This window comes from Cydia strobilella, chromosome 8 (assembly GCF_947568885.1).
Source record: "Cydia strobilella chromosome 8, ilCydStro3.1, whole genome shotgun sequence".
Classification (NCBI taxonomy): domain Eukaryota; kingdom Metazoa; phylum Arthropoda; class Insecta; order Lepidoptera; family Tortricidae; genus Cydia; species Cydia strobilella.
In genome coordinates this window covers 3,216,911-3,235,761 of record NC_086048.1, presented here as the reverse complement: position 1 = coordinate 3,235,761, position 18,851 = coordinate 3,216,911, and the positions used below count along the sequence as shown (strand labels likewise).

General features: G+C 37.2%; 1 protein-coding gene across 1 annotated transcript in view; it reads right to left on the bottom strand.

The window, feature by feature from the left end:
• Positions 1–559: 559 nt before the first annotated feature.
• LOC134743467 (acid sphingomyelinase-like phosphodiesterase 3a) overlaps positions 560–18,851 on the bottom strand; it is an 89,251-nt gene continuing 70,959 nt past the window's right edge. Inside the window, exons 5-10 of the mRNA XM_063676910.1 lie at positions 14,816–15,021; positions 11,641–11,807; positions 6,733–6,931; positions 6,001–6,110; positions 3,039–3,211; positions 560–867 (exon numbers count right to left, since the gene is read on the bottom strand). Of these exons, the coding sequence (XP_063532980.1) occupies positions 660–867; positions 3,039–3,211; positions 6,001–6,110; positions 6,733–6,931; positions 11,641–11,807; positions 14,816–15,021 (1,063 nt within the window). The 3' untranslated portion in view covers positions 560–659. The remainder of the gene's footprint in view (positions 868–3,038; positions 3,212–6,000; positions 6,111–6,732; positions 6,932–11,640; positions 11,808–14,815; positions 15,022–18,851) is intronic.

Below are 18,851 nucleotides of genomic sequence, written 5' to 3'. Positions count from 1 at the left end.
TTGGTGATTTTGATTTCAAATTTACCTGCCACAGATCGATTGGAAGTAGGTAGTTACATAGTTATTAAGATTTCTGTGAGAAATACTCGTACATAAATATCGAATTCTCATATTTAAATTAAAGGTACTAATAATATTTTATACATTTTTGAATGGATAGGTAAGTGGGGTAATCCCCACCCTACCCCTAATGGGTGGTTCAAGTTTGTATAGGAAAAATTCAAACTCTAGCTAGAAGAAGCGGCACCCCCTTATTTTATTTCAATTATTATGTTGATAAAATACGCCAAGTTTTGTTACCTTAACTACAAGAGGGTGCTCGACCACTGAAATTTTTCAACGTTGTACAAAATAAAATAAAAAAATATAATTTTTTAGATTTTTATTTACGACTTAACGTACTGACAAAACTTTGCAATCCGGTCGCTGAACATTTTTTGCTGAAAGGGGCAGTTTAGTTAGTTTAATATTATATTATTTCCCTGCCGCTCTTAGCAGCAAGATAGAAGGGGCCGATATACCAAATAGGTACTTAACAGATTACCACAACTTTTTATTTTATTTCTGAACAACTGCCAATCAAGATCGCTACAGAAACGCACAAAACTTTACTTAGGTAGGTAACTTAACCAAAATGACGGTGATATGACTGTCAGTTTCTATGACGAGATCAAAATCAAAATGGCGTACAGCAAGATGGCGGCGGAGTTGCTAGGAGCGCGCGACGCTAGCGCCGAGGCAGGGTTGCGGACACATGCACGAAACTCCTGGTATTCCGCGCGGGTGATGGCGCAGTAGTGGACGTGTACGCACGCCGAGTCGCAATCGAAGTCTGGAGCGTGGCGGACTCTTAGTGCGTTTATGTACCTGGTGGAAAGAAAGCGGATTGTTAGAAAGTTATGGGGGTTTGTATTTACTGGAGCAAAAAGCAACCGTATCATGGTTCACATATCACAGTGGTTTTGTACCTCTCTCCCTCTGGTTTGGAGACTAATGGAAACACGCATTTTCCGTCGTGTTAACGTTGCTGCGTTTGATTTTCACGAATAGCTAACGCTTTTGCTGAAGGACTGTAAATTTTGTTTTATTGCTTATTAATTAATTTAAGTCTTTTAACTGCCGTTTTCGCAGTTTTGGCTATGGAACCCTTAAACAATTTTAAATTTACTCTGTGATTAGTTATTGTTCTGACTATCTGGTGAGAACTCACTAGCCTGAGTACTGCTATGCCCATTAACAGTTTATCTACCTCAGAAACTTAAGAAGCTGAGTATTAAGATTATATTGAAAATACAATACAATACAAGTTCGAAACAGTTAGCAAACCCACGAACCGAAGAGAGTAACAGCCAGAGAGTGAATGATTGTATGTATAAATGCATAAAGAAACAAAGAAAATAAACAAATACAGGCAATACAGCCAGCGCTTTGGTAAAAAAAAAACTCATCTGCATATGGAAGGCTTTACGGATCTCTTTTTCCTTATTTTTTGGAGGAAAGGTTAAAATGAGACAGAAAAGGCAATGGCATTGTTCGAACGTCAAATGTGTGTTATTGGAATGAGGGATAAAGTAGACACAATTAAGTCTATTTCACAAAACAATTATCAGCGTCTTCCAATTAAATTAGGTACGATATTTAGACAATTTCAATTAAAAGTTACACTACACTTTTATTTAGATCTGGGAATTTTTAGTGTTATTTCCACTCAGAATCAAGAACTCTTTCGATCCTAATATGAGAAAAAAATTTACCAAAATTTCCATACATTTTTAGTTCCTCTTACCGTCATACAAAATCTATGTAAAATGTTGACGAAATGGAAATAAAAATCTTGGGATATTTTTTTTCTCATACATCAGATCGACAGATCGTGATTCTTAACATAAAAAAATTCCAAAAAAAAGAGTAGTGTACAATTTTATTTTATTATTTTATACTATTGTTTTTTCTCTCCCTCATTTCCTATATTTTTTCGTAGACACTTCCTATTTTGTCCAAGAATGGTTTTTTAACCGAAACTCGTATAATAAATTGGATTGTTGATTGACGCGGCATCAAGATTGGAGTGAACGAAAGAAAAGGCAATTTTTGGGATTTTCAAATCACGCAATAGACGTCGAAATTAAGCCTTAATTTGATCTCAATCTAATCTTGATGAGCTGAAATGTTGAAATGACATTATTTCCTTCGTAAAACTTTTGATTATGGAACGGAGGCCATGGAATATGCAGTACCCTACCATGAGTTTACTTAATATAATATTTAGTGACCGTACCGATTGGAGTGAGACGTATAAACCATTTGTTGGTTTATAAAGCTTACCATTAGTATTCACACTGCACCAGCATTACAGCAGCACTATTGCAGCGCAAAATTACTGCTACAGTAATGCTGCTGATTGCATTTGTGTGATGTTTTTATTTTTATGAAACTCGTACTTAGTTCGTATCATAAACCCACGCTCGTATTTTAATGCCTTTCATAATGTAGCAGTCACATAAACTATAGTCTGCACTCTGCATCTTCTCAAATGATTTTTACGCCTAAGACGGTAATCTGTTAAACAAAAGCCATTGTTCCTTTTAAGTGAGCGGTCGGCCATTGTGTACCTTTGAGTCTGAGCGCGCTGTTCGGCGCGTGCCATTGTCAGACACAATGGCACACAATGGCCGACCGCTCGAACAAAAGGAATAATGGCTTTTGTTTAACAGATTACCGTCTTAAACAAAAAAGTCATTTGAAAAGATGCAGACTATAAATGCTGCTGATTGCATTTGTGTGATGTTTTTATTTTTATGAAACTCGTACTTAGCTTGTATCATAGCCAGAGAGCAACACGATGCCCCAACGTTGGCTGTAAAATGAGGTTAGTGAATATATCATAGAAGGTTTATAATACCTATGTGTGTAGATAAAATAGTGTATGTAACTGTACATAGTTAGGCATGAAAACACTCGTGTGGTGTTTCTTAAACCCACGCTCGTATTTTAGTGCCTTTCATTATGTAGCAGTCACATAAACTACTATAACTTACTTGTTAAATATAGTCCGATCATGATAATTCCTGATGCGATCCGCCAGCGCGTCCAATGATGTCGCGCTGACTTCCCGCAGGCCGTAATACTGGGTCAGGTTGTACTCGATGGCCCAGTGGTGCTCGCCGCGGTTTGTCGTCACGTCTAGGTAATACTGGGTGTAGTCCAACACCTATTAAACCAAAGAGGTATAATCATTTTACTGTACAAATATTTGTAAATTCTACCTGATTTTCGATTGTACTTGCAATTCATGGTTCTTGTGTTAGTAAATAAATCTGGGGGCACGGTAGTGCCCCGGACAAGTCGAGCAAAACAAAGAGGCACGGCCGTCAGGGGTCGGAAACCGGTATTTGCTCCATACAAAAATACCGGTATTATTACGTTCTTTTTCGTTCTTTTGTTTATAATTTCATTTTTAATGGGACGTTTTAATAATGCAAAATTGTTTCCTAAATACATGATTCAGTCCTACGTAATGAGCATAAAAAAATCAAAATATTGGGCTATTTCGGGGTTTTAAAAAAATACCGGTTCCGAGCCCTGACGGGCGTACCATCCTTTTCTAGGAGCCTTTCAGGTCATTTTCGACGTCCTGTAATTTTGTGCTGGCTAAAGCTAGAACCCTGAATTTTCAGTGACAAATAGGGCATGATATGGCTTACATATATTCCCAAGAAGTTGTAGTTTAAGAATTATTGCATGTCAAAGTTTCTCAGTTCTGTCACTGACATAGTCACACTCATAAAATAAATAAAATATTTAAAATAAAATAAAAACCGACTTGGTATCACATCACATCTCAAAACTTTTTTATAGTAGAAGAATTATTGCGTTGCGAGACTTACGTCTCTTTTTACATGTAATTGTTTTTGATGGGATCTTTTAAAATATAGTCCGGTCATGATAATTGAGGCAACAGGGGACCCTTCTCGCGCAAAGGATTGCAATCGCGATACAGCGAGGAAACGCTGCCTGCGTAATGGGCACCTTGCTGAGGCGCCATGGTTTAGATGGTAGGTTTTGATATTATTAGTTAGGTTTAGTTTTAGTTATTTTATTTTTTTAGCACCATTCCAATATTTCATTTTGTTAGTGCAATAAAGTACAAGTTGTTTTTATTTATTTGGGGCATTTTCTATGAAAAGGGACCTTATTGTCGATGGCGCTTACGCCGCACAGCTCCGCGCGGCATTGTATTTATATCGGAGCATCGTTAATAATGGCGTAAGCGCCATCGACAATAAGGTCCCTTTTTATAGAAAATACCACATTTATTATTCATGCTACCGCCTCTACTACTGTTGGGCATGGTAAAGGATGTGTCACGAAAAAACGCGAACGGTCCGGATGCGAGGTGACCGATCACCTGTCATAAAAAACCGATCACCGATGATCGCGAAATGCTTTCTATAGAAAACGATGTGTCGGACGCCTCGGCATGTATCCGGACCGTTCTAACGTAAATCATCTTTAAATGTACGAGGCGGTTTGGATTCATTGTCTGCATTGAGCTTATACGGATTAACGTTTTGGACGCCAATGACCGATTTATACGCACCGTAGGTTCAACGCCAAAGACCGATTAAGCGGTCATAGACCACAGAGCAACATAGACCTACATGCATATGCATAAAGTTCAATTTCAGTTTAGACACTTCGGTGACGTGGCGTCCGAGTGACACGGCGTCGAAAAAGTTAGGGATAACACTTTTTTGTTCTTCACAGGTGAATGATAAAGTTTTCCTTTACCGATCAAGTGACTTTTCAAAACAGTCAATAGTACGAGACATGAGTTATAAGTGGCATTTAAACTACACAAATTCATATAATTTTGATATCACACGTGGTAGGTATAACTCGCAGATTGAGATGCGCTGAAAAGAGATTCAATTTGTGAAGTTAGGATTCGGAGTCGAACTTCTAGCACCGCGACTGCCTTATATTTATAGCAAAATTTATTTTAAATAATTTCACGGTTTAGACACTTGTTTTAGTCACTCGCGCGACATGTTTCAGAGAGCCTAGGTCTCCTTTCTCAAGCACTAATAGTGCGAGCAGCGTTCACGATGGCCATGTGTCGCGTACGCGCATCGCATGTCGCGCGAGTAACTAAAACAAGTGAGTGTAAACCGTGAAATTATTTAATGTTAGTAAGTCTCACAACAGTTTAAATTTGAGCAAATTTATTATACAATTAAGTCTGTATTTGATAGAAGCAAGTATTGTATTTCAAAGTATAATCATAATAATGTTTGGATCGAAGTTTGGACAGCTCCCTTTAATAGACGACAAACTTTGTCGCTCAACAATTAAGTAGAAGTTCAGTTCATAGTAAATATTTTCCAAAGACGAAGTTTTGATTTATTGAGACTAAAATTGAACAATCATGCTTATTTTAATTATGGAGATATTGTTATGTATCGGCGTCGGTACGACAAGCAAATATGATGAAGCAAGGCATAAATATACGTGGAATAATGGCAAATTTGATTAAGAGTTTTGAATGATTCACGGTTAGTTTCACTAGACTTATATTGACAGGGATATAGACCGTGATTAGCTTTTGTATTGTTTATCGGGAGCTCATAATCAATACAAAAGGTAATCACGGTCTATATCCCGGTCAATATAAGTCTAGCAAATTTGACCTACCGATTTATCATTATTATTTTGTTAGAATGATTTGAACTTTTAATATAAACAATATTTCAAAATACTTAGTATAGGTACTACTCGATTCGAATGTTGGTTTTTATGACAGCCATTTTTTATGTAGAGTAGCATATCTCTGCAATATTTTTTTAAATTAAGCCCACCACAAGAGATTTGAAGGATTTGTCATAATTAGGGCCGATCAATCGACACGAGTAGGTATAACATAGTATTTCGATCTGCGACAGGCCTTATTTTTTGCCAAACTAATTGTTTAGTACAAATATAGCCAAGCGTCCTTTTTACCTTTCCGTTGTTGGAGTCAAATTTGTACAGTCTCAAGCCGGGATTGGATATGCTGCCGGCGCCCCTCGGGGTCACCGACGGCGCGAGGAATGCCCAAGACACTGGTCGACCTAAATAAAATAAACACAACATTATTACCCCTGGCTATTCAATTTTATACGCGGAAAGCTTCAGCAATAAAAATGAGAATTGTTTATCTGGACTGGGGAATTTCAAGGATAGTAAAGATAAACACTATTCAAGTTGTGGTGGTTAGAATAGGACATTTATGTTACAATGTTGTAATCGAGATTGCCAGATTGCGGTCTTTTTCTGTACTGCGTGCGTGCGTGTACTGCGAGGTACAACAGCGAGCTGCAAAAGTACATACTCACTTTATGAATAAATTCCATTCAAAAATAAACACTTCTGAAGCTGAATGTACAATGATAATTACTCTGACTCATTCTTCCTTGCGTACCTATTTCTAAACAAACGAAAAAACACATTTTCCCCTTTAAGCTGACAAATTAACAACTCTCCTTCACTATACACTAGTCTGAAGGTATCCGTATGTCTAGGGCCATAGAACTGCCCCACAATGACGTCACTGAATGCCCTGATAAGGTGTATGAGTCTGGCGTTCGCTTGAGGAGTCAACTCACCACCAAGCGTTATGATAATTGTGGTCTTGATGAGGATACGCCATCTCTTAGTTAGGTACTGTTGAAAACAAGCAACAAATAAACTTACCTTCACTATACACTAGTCTGAAGGTATCAGTATGTCTATGGCCATAGAACTGCCCCACAATGACGTCACTGAATGCCCTGATGAGGTGTATAAGCCTGGCGTTCGCTTGAGGAGTCAACTCGCCCCCTCCAGCCGCTGAGGCGCTGCCGGCGCCGTGACGTTCTTCCACGCCAGGGCCGGCGTGTGCTACTATGTACACCTACGACAAAAACGCACGTAGGTCTGAATACTATTGGCAGTTATTAATAGTAAAAGAGGAAGGAAATGTCTATGTTTCTAAGTGTCTTGAAGAACTAATTACTATACACCTATTATCCTATTAATTTTGTATGTATTTATATCCTTTATCTTTCTGGTACCTTGTTGTACATTTTGCTACATTTGTCACCCTCTTTTCACTTTCTCCTCTCATCTACTCAAAGGTTAACTGGAAGAGATCCCTCAAAGGGATAAGTTCGCCTTTGTACATCTTATTATTTGTAGCATGTAATTTTTTAATATGTATATTTGTACAATAAAGAGTTTACTACTACTATTACTACTAAGTATTTATGAGATTTGATGTACCATCAGCCGTAAAAGTGCATGACGACTTTATGAATTCATTCATAATTTCTCCATGCAATTTCGCAGCTTACTGTACCTATTTATTACCAACGAATTTGCCCCCTTGTAAAACAAAATATAACTATTGTCTTCGGTTACCGCGATTTAAATTACTCATGAAATAAAACTATGATTATATCGGATTATGGATTTATTAAGGGTTCGAAACGTCGGGATGATATAAATTCAATATACGCGATATAATCCGTTTTCATAGTTTTATTTCATAACTATTTACTACATATAACTAGGTTAAAATAATTAAAAACTCATTTAGATGGCGCTTGAACAATGTAATGAAACTCCCATATTTTTGTCAGTGTCTAGGATGATTCTCCCACATCGTCACATCATTGTACAAACTATCAAATTAAATACAGCATTGAGTTTGAAAACATTAAAATTAATAAACTATATCCCTTAAACGAGATCCCTTATGGGGATAAGTCCGCCTTTGTACATTGTATATATTTATGTTTTTTTATTGTGTTTGTAATCTGTCTTATGTACAATAAAGTGCTTACATACATACATACATACATACATACATACATACTATATACAGCTTAAGCGTTTGTACAATCACAGAGATACTCTGAGCTGATGAAGATTTAATCTTACATTTGAGTAAACTAAATGAACGTTGTTGGTACCTACTTAACACAAAATTGTTTTACTTAGAATCGGAGGTGTAACTACTAGCTCTGAACTTAATTTAATATACCAGTTCTTAGAAGAACATATAAATGTAACATTACGTTAATATATTCTAATTTCAACGACCGAATAAGCGAAATTAAATCTTAGTTAGGCTACTTTTTGTCGTTTATGGATATTAATTAATAACTACGTATGTAACATATAATTAAGTAAATATAACTTTCAACGAAGAAACTGGTGGGAGACGGGTCAAGACCCCGATACGTGGAAAGGGGGGAGGGAGGCCTTTGCCCAGCAGTGGGACACTAGGCTCATCTTTATTTTCACAACTAATAAAATATCATAAAACATAATTCAATAGCCCTTTATACCTATCGTAAAACAAATTGCAAATAAAATGTGAAACATTTCTTTATCGTCTTTTTATAACAAAATAGGCATCAATTTTCCACTTTACATGTCAAAGACGAAATCAAATTATTTTATGAAATATTTTTTGATTATATATAAATTATAGTTATAAACTGAAATAGACAACATACAATAAAGAAAAAGTGACCAAGTCCACCGGTGGCCGAGGCGGGAATCGAACCCGCGTCTTCAGCTTACGCGGCTAACTTCCTGACCACTAGACCACAGAATAAGTAATTATCATACAGAACGGCCACGAACCGCCCCGCCCCGACTCGAATTACCTCGCCCCGCGACAGAAATCTGGCGGACTTCTGGCGTGCTCTCAGTACTATTTTTAAGCAACTTACTCATACTATGACGCATGACGCGTGTACGGACGTGCCGTTAACACACAGAAACGCGAGTGATTTTTGATATATAGCGTGTGAAAGACGAGATAATTATTTATTTCCGTTAAGTACATAATTTACAATATTTACATCAATTACTCAATTACTCAATCTATAAAATGTATAAAATAATGGGTGTTATATGAACGTCAAATATTGTTGTTATGTATAAAATAAATAAAAAAGACAACTTTACGATACATTCCTAAAATCATTTTAATTAAGTGCGTTAGCAAAATATTCGTCAGTTGTGTAGAATGGTATATTTATGAAATAATATTATCTTACTTAAATTCCAAAGGTTCTTAGATCACTAATCACTACATTGTTTCATGTCAGTACTTAATTCATTAAAACAATTAATTGCGATATTGTTAAGGCTATTATAATATTGAAATGGATAAAGTTAGATTTAGTTTGAATACATTTTGATTTATTGATATATTACGTACGATATACATACGATATTAAATTGATATACGTAAAAACACTTGCAAAATCACTCTTTTTACTATTATAAAGAAAGCATTCAAGTTAATGTAAACGACAGAAATGGGGGAGTATTTTTAAAAGAAAATACACTGGCTGTAAAAAATGTAGAAGCCATTAACTCTTCCAGTGTCTCGCTGCACACTAAAATGGGGGCGAATGCGAAGAAAAAACGGGATTTATTCTTATTTCATTGAATGCGCTTTACTGATTTTGTCTCGTCAGCTGAGTATCTATAGTTTCACTAATAGTTTAATATTGGTATGAATTTTCTTAGCATTTTTTTTAAATCTTGGAGCAAAAGAGACGAATTTTCATCTATTGTATTAATATATCACACAAATCCAAACATGCTATTTTTTGCTTTTAATTTACCGTTATACAGGATGTCCCTAGCCATTGGACAAAGCCGAATTGTACATATACATTAGGGTATTTAGAACCAGTATACAAAGTATCATAACAACCGGTGTAGCGGTTACGAAGAAATTAACAAATTACGATTTTTTACTTTGGAGCAGCCTGTATGTGTTAGTAGCTCCTGAGGTCATAAATAGTATGAAACCTTCTTTTTGATTATATCTTTATGTCATCGACAATCTAACGTGGGTTACCTACCATGTTAGATTGTCAACTAACGGGTGCACACTGCACAATCTTACGGTGTCATATTATATGTACGAGTACATCAAGGAGAACTTGATATAAAATACTAGGACAAAGTCTCTACATTGCTGCTACATTGTAACTAGCGTTTGATATATTTTCACGCAACTCACACATTATTTAAGACCCTTGGGGCCATGACTAATGTGGCACGTCTAAAATGTCTCGTCTCGACTTGTGTACATAAAGATAACTGAAAGGTCGAAAGATAAATATGTACCTACTAAAATAATTTGTGCAGGCTTACAGAAGTAAATCGCCCGAATATCTGAGTTAGGCCGACAGAGTACAACCGAGCATTTTTAAGGAAATTTATTGTCCTGTCCAATGTTTTCAATTTAGGACACTTAATTTCTTTTTTTCCTGGAGAAAATGAAGTGTTCTTTTTTGGAATTGGGCGGGATTACGTCTTCATATATTGAAGGGGCTTGTGATACGCTACCCCGTCTATAGCCGTAACGTTATTTGCCTTGTTGTGCCACAGCATGCGTTATTACCTATTTTTGGTGATGCACAAAGTCGGTAAGTAGCTCTAAAGATTTTGCTGTAAATTGTGACACTATAGAGATTTTTGGTGTGCCTAAAACGGCACAAGATACTTGACTTCATTAAAATCCTATGAAAACTCAGCGTCTGTGGACGGGGTTGCGGTTTTGTCAAAGTACAAATCATCGGCTACAGATGTGGTGCCATATCACGAGGCCCTCCATTTATGTCTCTACACGGATAGGGTTTCCATACGTCAGGATTCGTCCGGAGTCCGGACGAATCCTGACGTATGGAAACCCTATCCACATGTCAGGTTTTTTGACCCTTTGTCCGAAATGCGGTCGGACTTGGCAAGTGTCAGGATTTTTAGGAATGACCCACCGCAGAGCACAGCGCGCCGCCGGGGCGTAGATCAAGCTACGCCAAATCTCTGTTACAAGAAATGTCAGGATTTTTATCAGGACATTTAATTCTTCCATATGGCAACCCTATACACGGACTGTCCGTGAACTTGTTAAAATAATGATGGCAACTTACCATCTCACTTTTCCTTCTAGCCTTGCTTAGCACTTATTCTTTATTCTAACCATTCCCACTGCACTACCCTGATGTGGGCCATCAGTTTGAGCTGTTTTGACAACGCACGCTATTTTGAATATACATATTGAATTAAACCGACTTACCATCTCTCTTAGCCATGATAAGCGTCTGATCTATCCTCAAAAGAACACTGTTCAGAAGGATGTTAACCTGAATAGACTTACCATCTCACTTTTCCTCCTAACCTTGCTTAGCACTTATTCTAACCATTCCCACTGCACTCTACCCCGATGTGGGCCATCGGTTCGAGCTGTTTTGACAACGCATACTATTTTGAATAATCATATTGAATTAAACCGACTTACCATCTCTCTTAGCCATGATAAGCGTCTGATCTATCCTCAAAAGAACACTGTTCAGAAGGATGTTAACCTGAATAGACTTACCATCTCACTTTTCCTCCTAACCTTGCTTAGCACTTATTCTAACCATTCCCACTGCACTCTACCTCGATGTGGGCCATCAGTTCGAGCTGTTTTGACAACGTACGCTATTTTGAATAATCATATTGAATTAAACCGACTTACCATAATAAGCATCTGATCTAGCCTCAAAAGAACACTGTTAAGAAGGGTATTAATCTGAATAGACTTACCATCTCACTTTTCCTCCTAGCCTTGCTGAGCACTTGCTCTAACCATTCCCACTGCGCTCTGCCCCGGTGTGGGCCGTCAGTTCGAGCGGCTCCGCCAGCCCAAAGCACGCTGTTTAACACCACAATCCTCAGCTTACTGTGGGACTGCTCTATTGTGTAGAAGCCACCTGAAGCAAATATGACTTTGTTAAACATAATATATAACTTTCACAAAATCAAAGTAGTGAGTAGTAATCAGTAGTAGCCTTTTTAAGAGGATGGTGAATGACCGCTTCTCCATACAAACAGTCCCAGTCAGATTTTTTTTTTAAAGCCAACTTACAAGATGCAAGTGACCACCATTCACTAACCCGAAATTAACCGATTAAACCTGGAGTTACCATGGTTACCAGTACAATTTGACACTGAGTTAACGGTTAACACCGGGTTAGTGGGATGGTGCAAGTGGCGTTAAGTATATTGAAAACAAAAAAAACCGGCCAAGTGCGAGTGCGGCAAAAAATCAAGTTTGTTTTGTATGGGAGCCCCACTTAAATATTTATTTTATTCTGTTTTTAGTATTTGTTGTTATAGCGGCAACAGAAATACATCATCTGTGATAATTTCAACTGTCTATCTATCACAGTTCATGAGATACAGCCTGGTGACAGACAGACGGACAGACAGCGGAGTCTTAGTAATAGGGTCCCGTTTTTACCCTATGGGTACGGAACCCTAAAAACTACTACGACTGGAACGGAATAACAATTGTTACCCTAATTACACAGTTACAAGTAGGTGGCGTAGGTGACCTTAGGCGTAGATTTCCATTCAATATAGGCTTGTTTGTGTTGAGACCTATTTTGGGATCAAATAATTGCTACCTGATAGCTCGGGATTTAACATGTAGGTGGGTGTAATAATAATCCCAACAAAACATAAATGTGAAATGAGAGCCATGTTTAATATTAATAATATGTATTATGCCGTTGTTTACGCGCCGACAAAATGATTGAGATCTGTATGGATAGATCTCAATTCTTTTGTCGGCGAGTCAACAACGACACAATTACATATTCTTAATATTGAACTTGACTCTCATTTTACACTAAACTTTTCAGGATTTTCGTAAGGTAAAGTATAGAATGTATAGATAGGTTAGGTTAGGTTTGTTTTATGGCAATCCTGAAAAGTTACGCGTTTCTGAACCAAACAAATTATGACTAACAAAAATGCAGACAAAACTAAACATTATGACAAAACTTTTTGGGAAACAATACAAACCCGTGTAGGTTTAAGTTTTGAAGGAGTCAAAATTAGCTCGAAATGATTCGTGTTATTAGACACGGTTGCTGCGTCGCCAGTTGCTTTTTCTTTGAACTTGGCTGGACACGCTACCGCGTTTCTAGATATCAATAACGTCCATATTTTATTAACTACAATGGTGTTATTTTATTGAATATTAGCTTCTGCCCTCAACTTCGTCTACGTTTTTTTACTTTGGAGCAGCCTGTAAGTGTTAGTAGCTCCTGAGGTAATACATCCTCCTCTCCTCATAGAATAGTATGAAACCGTCTTCGATCTTTTTGATTATCTTTTTCTTTGTTTTTATTTTTTTTAATATAAACTAATAAACTGATCGGCGATTGGCCCTAGTCACACCTGATGGAAAGTGAAGACAGGGCCTAAGATGGAGCTCACTGGTTCAGTAACAGCCTATTCACTCTTGTTTTAAAGAGACCAAGGGCATATTGATCAGGGAATATAGATGGCGGGAGCCCATTTCATGTCTTAGCCGTCCGTACCAAAAAGGAGGAGGCAAAACGTTTCGTCCGAACAAATGGAACATTTTTTTTATTTATGACACTAATAAAATTCTGACTTTTGACAAATGTCATCATTGCCGAACATTTTCGAACAAATAGTCAAAAACACTGCCAATAATTACCTAATGTTTCTTTTTGTTGTTGATTATTGTAAATAAAGTTTGTTGGTTTTTTTTCTATTGTTCTAATTAAAAAAATATTAACGTTAGAGCATTCCTGAGAAATAAACCTGGTATAGCCGAGAGTCTGACTAAATTTTTTTAAACAAATGTATATTTTCCGAATAATTAAATTAAATGAAGAAAAAAAAACCCGCGCGGTGGACAAATCTTCCGTCGCATGTTTCACGCGTTTCGCATTATCGTTAGTTTCCCTTTTATTTCCTGGCTTTACTCCCCTTCTGAACTAATAAGGACTAATATTTTTCTTGCTACTTCCGATCTCTATATTAGTAATATAAAATAAAAAGATGCGGTATATTGTATATTTCTTTCGTACTGCCTGCTTCGACACATTAAACGAGTAGGTATTTAAGTAAGTTACCAGTCTCAAAATGAATGACAGGCGATAGGGCAGCCAAAAGGGCCTACGTTGGACGCCACATAGGACGATGCCAAGCAGGTCGTCCTAAGTACCGCTGTAGAGACCAAGTCGAGAAAGATCTACGCGCCCTGCAAGCAGAAAACTGGGAGGAGATCGCACAAAACAGGGCGTGTTGGCGCCAACTCGTATCGGAGGCCAAGGCTCACTTCGGGTCGCTGAGCCAGCGGAGTTAGTTATTTACCAGTCTCAAAGGTCTGGAGCGCATCAGTAGGTAGCCACTGCATCCACATATCGACTAGCTTCCTCGACGGTGGGGGATCGTTGTGACCCAGCGCTGGGAAGACGAACTGGCTGCTGAACGTGCGACTCAGGATATCTGTTACGTTCCTCCCGCTTCTAGTTTGTATTCCTCTTTTATGTATTTCACGGACGAGACAGGTAGAGAGAGCAAAATTCATCATAACAACACTGCACCATTCATATTTGACGTATTAAAAGATCACAGCGTGTTAAATGGCGACCATTACCCTTTAATACGTAATGTAGATTAGGAACAAAATAACTTTTTACTAAATTTTTGCATTTTTCCAAACATGGTTCATTAGGGCTATTGATCGTCAAGAAACTTTGAACTGTTGGATATTTTCTGGGCTTTAAACGAGTAAATAGTGACAGATTAAAAATCTAAAAGATGACTAAAACTCGAGTTATATGCGTTGTGCGTATGATTAAATTGATTAAGTTCTCGGCTCCTAGAAAGATGCGGTATATTTATTTCGCATTGTCCGCTTTGACACATTAAAGGAGTAGGTATTTAAGTAAGTTACCAGTCTCAAAGGTCTGGAGCGCTTCAGTAGGCAGCCACTGCATCCACATGTCGACTAGCTTCCTCGACGGTGGGGGGTCGTTGTGACCCAGCGCTGGGAAGACGAACTGGCTGCTGAACGTGCGGCTCAGGATATCTGTCACGTTCCGGACTGCTTCTAGTTTATATTCCTCTTTTAGATGCTCCATGGATGATGACAGGATATCACTGGAAAGAAAAGGATGATGAAAATGTCGTACTGAATTGGATTAAAGAAACATTAGATAAAAAGTGAACTCATTTTATGGTTCTGGCTTGCTATCGATTTTTGATTTTGAATTTTAAAATCGACTGATTTACTATCTAACAAAATTTTGGTATAATGTGAACTGAAATAAACCTTTTTAGTCCATACATAACTCTCAAATTTTTGCTACTTTGTTTAACAATAGCACATGGTATTTTTGTTCATATTTTTGTGATATCTCAAAGTAGTCAAAGTAAATATTAAAAAATAAGTATTTACCTAAGTAGATAATAAAATTAAATATCGCCCCATAAAAATAACCTAGACTCCGAATCGGCTGTGGCAAAGGATACCTACCGAAATAAACGCTAAAACGAGAGATTGCTCTAGAAAAAATACCCACGATGAACAAAAAATACCTATTGCACTAATGCATACTGTCGTCTCAACCAGCACGCCTCCTCGATTGGAGTTCCTTTTGTTATATAATTGGTTTATTTTCAGGAAAGGTTACGTACTTTATCTCCAAGGTAGGGTTGACGAGTGTGGGATAAAGATTATTTTATTAGAACAATGTGTTGACATTTCTGAAAAAAAAAACAGTCTTCCGGAAAATGTCTCTATAACGTTATATATTGTTAAAATCAAAGTTTATTTATATGTTATAATTTTTGTTACTTAATTAAGTTAAAAACAGAACAGATTTTAATATTTTAAGAAGTAAACACAAACGAAACTAGATACTTTTTATGCGAAACGTGCGGGGAAAACTTGCTTGTTAGTGTAGTTTAGCGAACATCGGACTGTTTTTATACAAAATTTACTGTTTTTATCAATTTTTTATGAAAAAAGTATGAATTTAAAAGTGTGGATTGAATTTGTAAAACATATAAGTAGTTTAAAACGTAACTACGATGAACTATTTAGGAACTCTGTTAGAGTATGAGACGAGCAAAATTACCTAAATGAATGGCAAATTATGTCGATAGGTAGCTTTTATGTACCTAACTTAGAATGTTGATATTTTTAGGTCACATCGGGCAAGAAATAGGAACTATGATAAAAAAACATAGTCGCATTGAGTTTTGTTTTGTTAGAAGTTAGACGACTAAAGCAAAGTTAATTCATGGATCAAATGTTTAAGGATACAAATACGAGTAAAGTAAATTTTTGCCAAAAACTGCAATTTAAATTAGTTGGATTTTTGGCAACCCTATCTTGAAGGGAGTAAATAATTCCATTGTGACGAACCCGATACTCAGCCGGCGGCGCGTTGTCTCTGAGTTTCTTTTTATACTAATTGCACTTTTTCCTCTTACTCGACGGTCTCTACTTGGCTTTTTGTGCTGAGAATTCGAGATATTTTGGCAACCCAACTACGGGTGTAGTAGAATTAGTACAGAATTTGTGTGAACAGTATTCGATTTATTTAACAACGGTAATAAAAACCGACTTTAATGGGGGATGCCGTTGAAAGATTATTGTTGATGCGACTCTTAGATTCCAGACAATGAAAAAACATCTTTTGCCTAATTATATAGAAAAGGAGGTAAAACCACCCACTTTTCTAGTAGCATTTCGTTTCTGTAAGGGTCACAGTTCTACCCTAACCTAACCCACTTTTCTGATAGCAGTTCGCATTCTGTGAGGATCGCAGTTCAAACCCAAGCTAACCCACTTTTCTAGTAGCATTTCCGGGTCCGGCTCTGGGTTCGGGTTCGAGTCCGGGTCCGTATCCGGCTGTCCGGGTCCAAGTTTGGGTCCGAGATCGGTCTGGGTCCGGGTCCGAGTCCGGGTCCAAGTTTAGATCTGGGTCTTTATTTTGTATTTGTATTGTATTTTTTATGTAAAAACACCAGTCAAATGTAATTAATTTGATTATGCAGGCTTTGGACAGTATTATTTTTTGATAAAATTTAAACAGTGGCAGCATGAAAATACTTTCATATCCCCCGTATTTATGTACCTATAGTTTTTTTTTTGAGGTTGTGCAATAAACAGGATATTGTAGTGAAGTTATTTCTTCTAAAAATATTTCCTAATAGCTGATAAAGAGTTCAGTGAACTATGATTAGCTCCTTTAATAATGAGGTCTACTGAGACATTCCTATGCATTTAATGCAAGCCAAAGCCTGGACTATTTCAATACTGCACGCAGCGGGCGCACGCACGCAGGTTCCATTGTACCCACCGCACGTCCGCGCCAGTTAGCGTTGCTCATACTATTTTTCGTACAACCCGCTCACCCGCTCCGTACACCTGCGCCAGTTAGCGGATGCCCTTACCCCACCCTCAAAGGTTACCCTGATCTTTCACACGAGGCCACTGAACCACTAATACACTTGTCGCGTGTTGTCATTACCATCACAATAAAAGCTCTTATGGCATTAGGCTCTTAAGCCGACTAATGAAATCACTGCTTTTATTTGATCAGAATAAGAAAGGTCGTAAACGCCCTAGGTTGAGAATTAGCAGAAATATGTGAATAGTAAAGATTGATTGATGAATTTTCAGTAATGATTGTTTAGATTATTGCGTTATGTTGCTATATCATGCCAATCTGGAACAGTTTGTTTTGACTGTTATGAGACACAAAAGGCTAGCCGCCGCCATGAAATCAAATTTATGCTTTCAATTAAAAACGACATGCTAACATAGAAGCAAACAAATTTTATAAATACTCGCTTTTTATAATTTTTAGTAGGTAACGAAAACCACCTGTCATAGATATACATATGTTACGTAACAAAAGTTCCTGCCAAGTTTCATATAGTTTAAATGTGGCTTTAAAAGAGAATAATTTCGATTGGATGGGAGCGGTTTTTTGGTGGCAGGTTCGTCGCGTGCCGTTCAAATTTTCAATTAAGCCTCTCTCTTATTAAATAACTTGAGTCACCTACTTTTAAATAATATTAAATCATTATGTGTATAATCATTACCAATAAATAAATCTATCTATCTATCTATGGTGGTTTTATGGTTAAGAAATACCTTCATACTGTTTTCGTGTATAATTCAATGCTGACAGTATGAGTTAATCTAGTTAGGCTTAGGAAACACTTACCTCTTCAAACATTACTTCAGTAAACTGTTCTTCACCGCCTCTATTCACCCTTCCCTTATTCAGCCTTTAAGTGCTATTTCAATCCCCAAACATTGAATCCAGGAAATTAGAGGTATCGTGTTTATTCCAAACAAAGCTATTTACATCGGTGTAATGGGTTTCAAGACTTGACATTTTTCAATTCCGTGCCTTTCTGATTTCCGGCAACCGGACGCGGGCAAGATTAAGCTGCATACGTGAACCGTCCGGCTGAGACGGCTACCGGATTTTTCCCGGGCTTTGTCCGGCGGGAAAATGAGGTTTCTACCTGGATTTGAGAGAATGGGAATGAAGCGGCATTTTTGTTTATAGCGGAAATTGTGGGGATTTTTTCACACATGAATAAGGTTGAAATAATGCTTTTTGAAACGAAATATTTTGGGAATCGCCTTATTTAGTTCCATACAGATATAACCATTTTATGTAACAAAAATGTCTTTCACTGCCGTGGTATGATATTAAGTGACAGTGTATAATAACAAGTAAATAATCGTAATATAATAAAGGCTTGTCATACTTTCCAAAAAAAACACAGGAAAATCATTTTTTCCATACGAATACATAAGAAAATACACCAATTTACATTTTGTAACCCTTTCTTTCGCAAAAAAAGTCGAAGTTGTTAGTTACAGCCTCCTCGACGCCCAATAACCCTAATGATTTTGGTATAGAAAACTCTAACAGACGATCTAATTATTTTAAAGACCT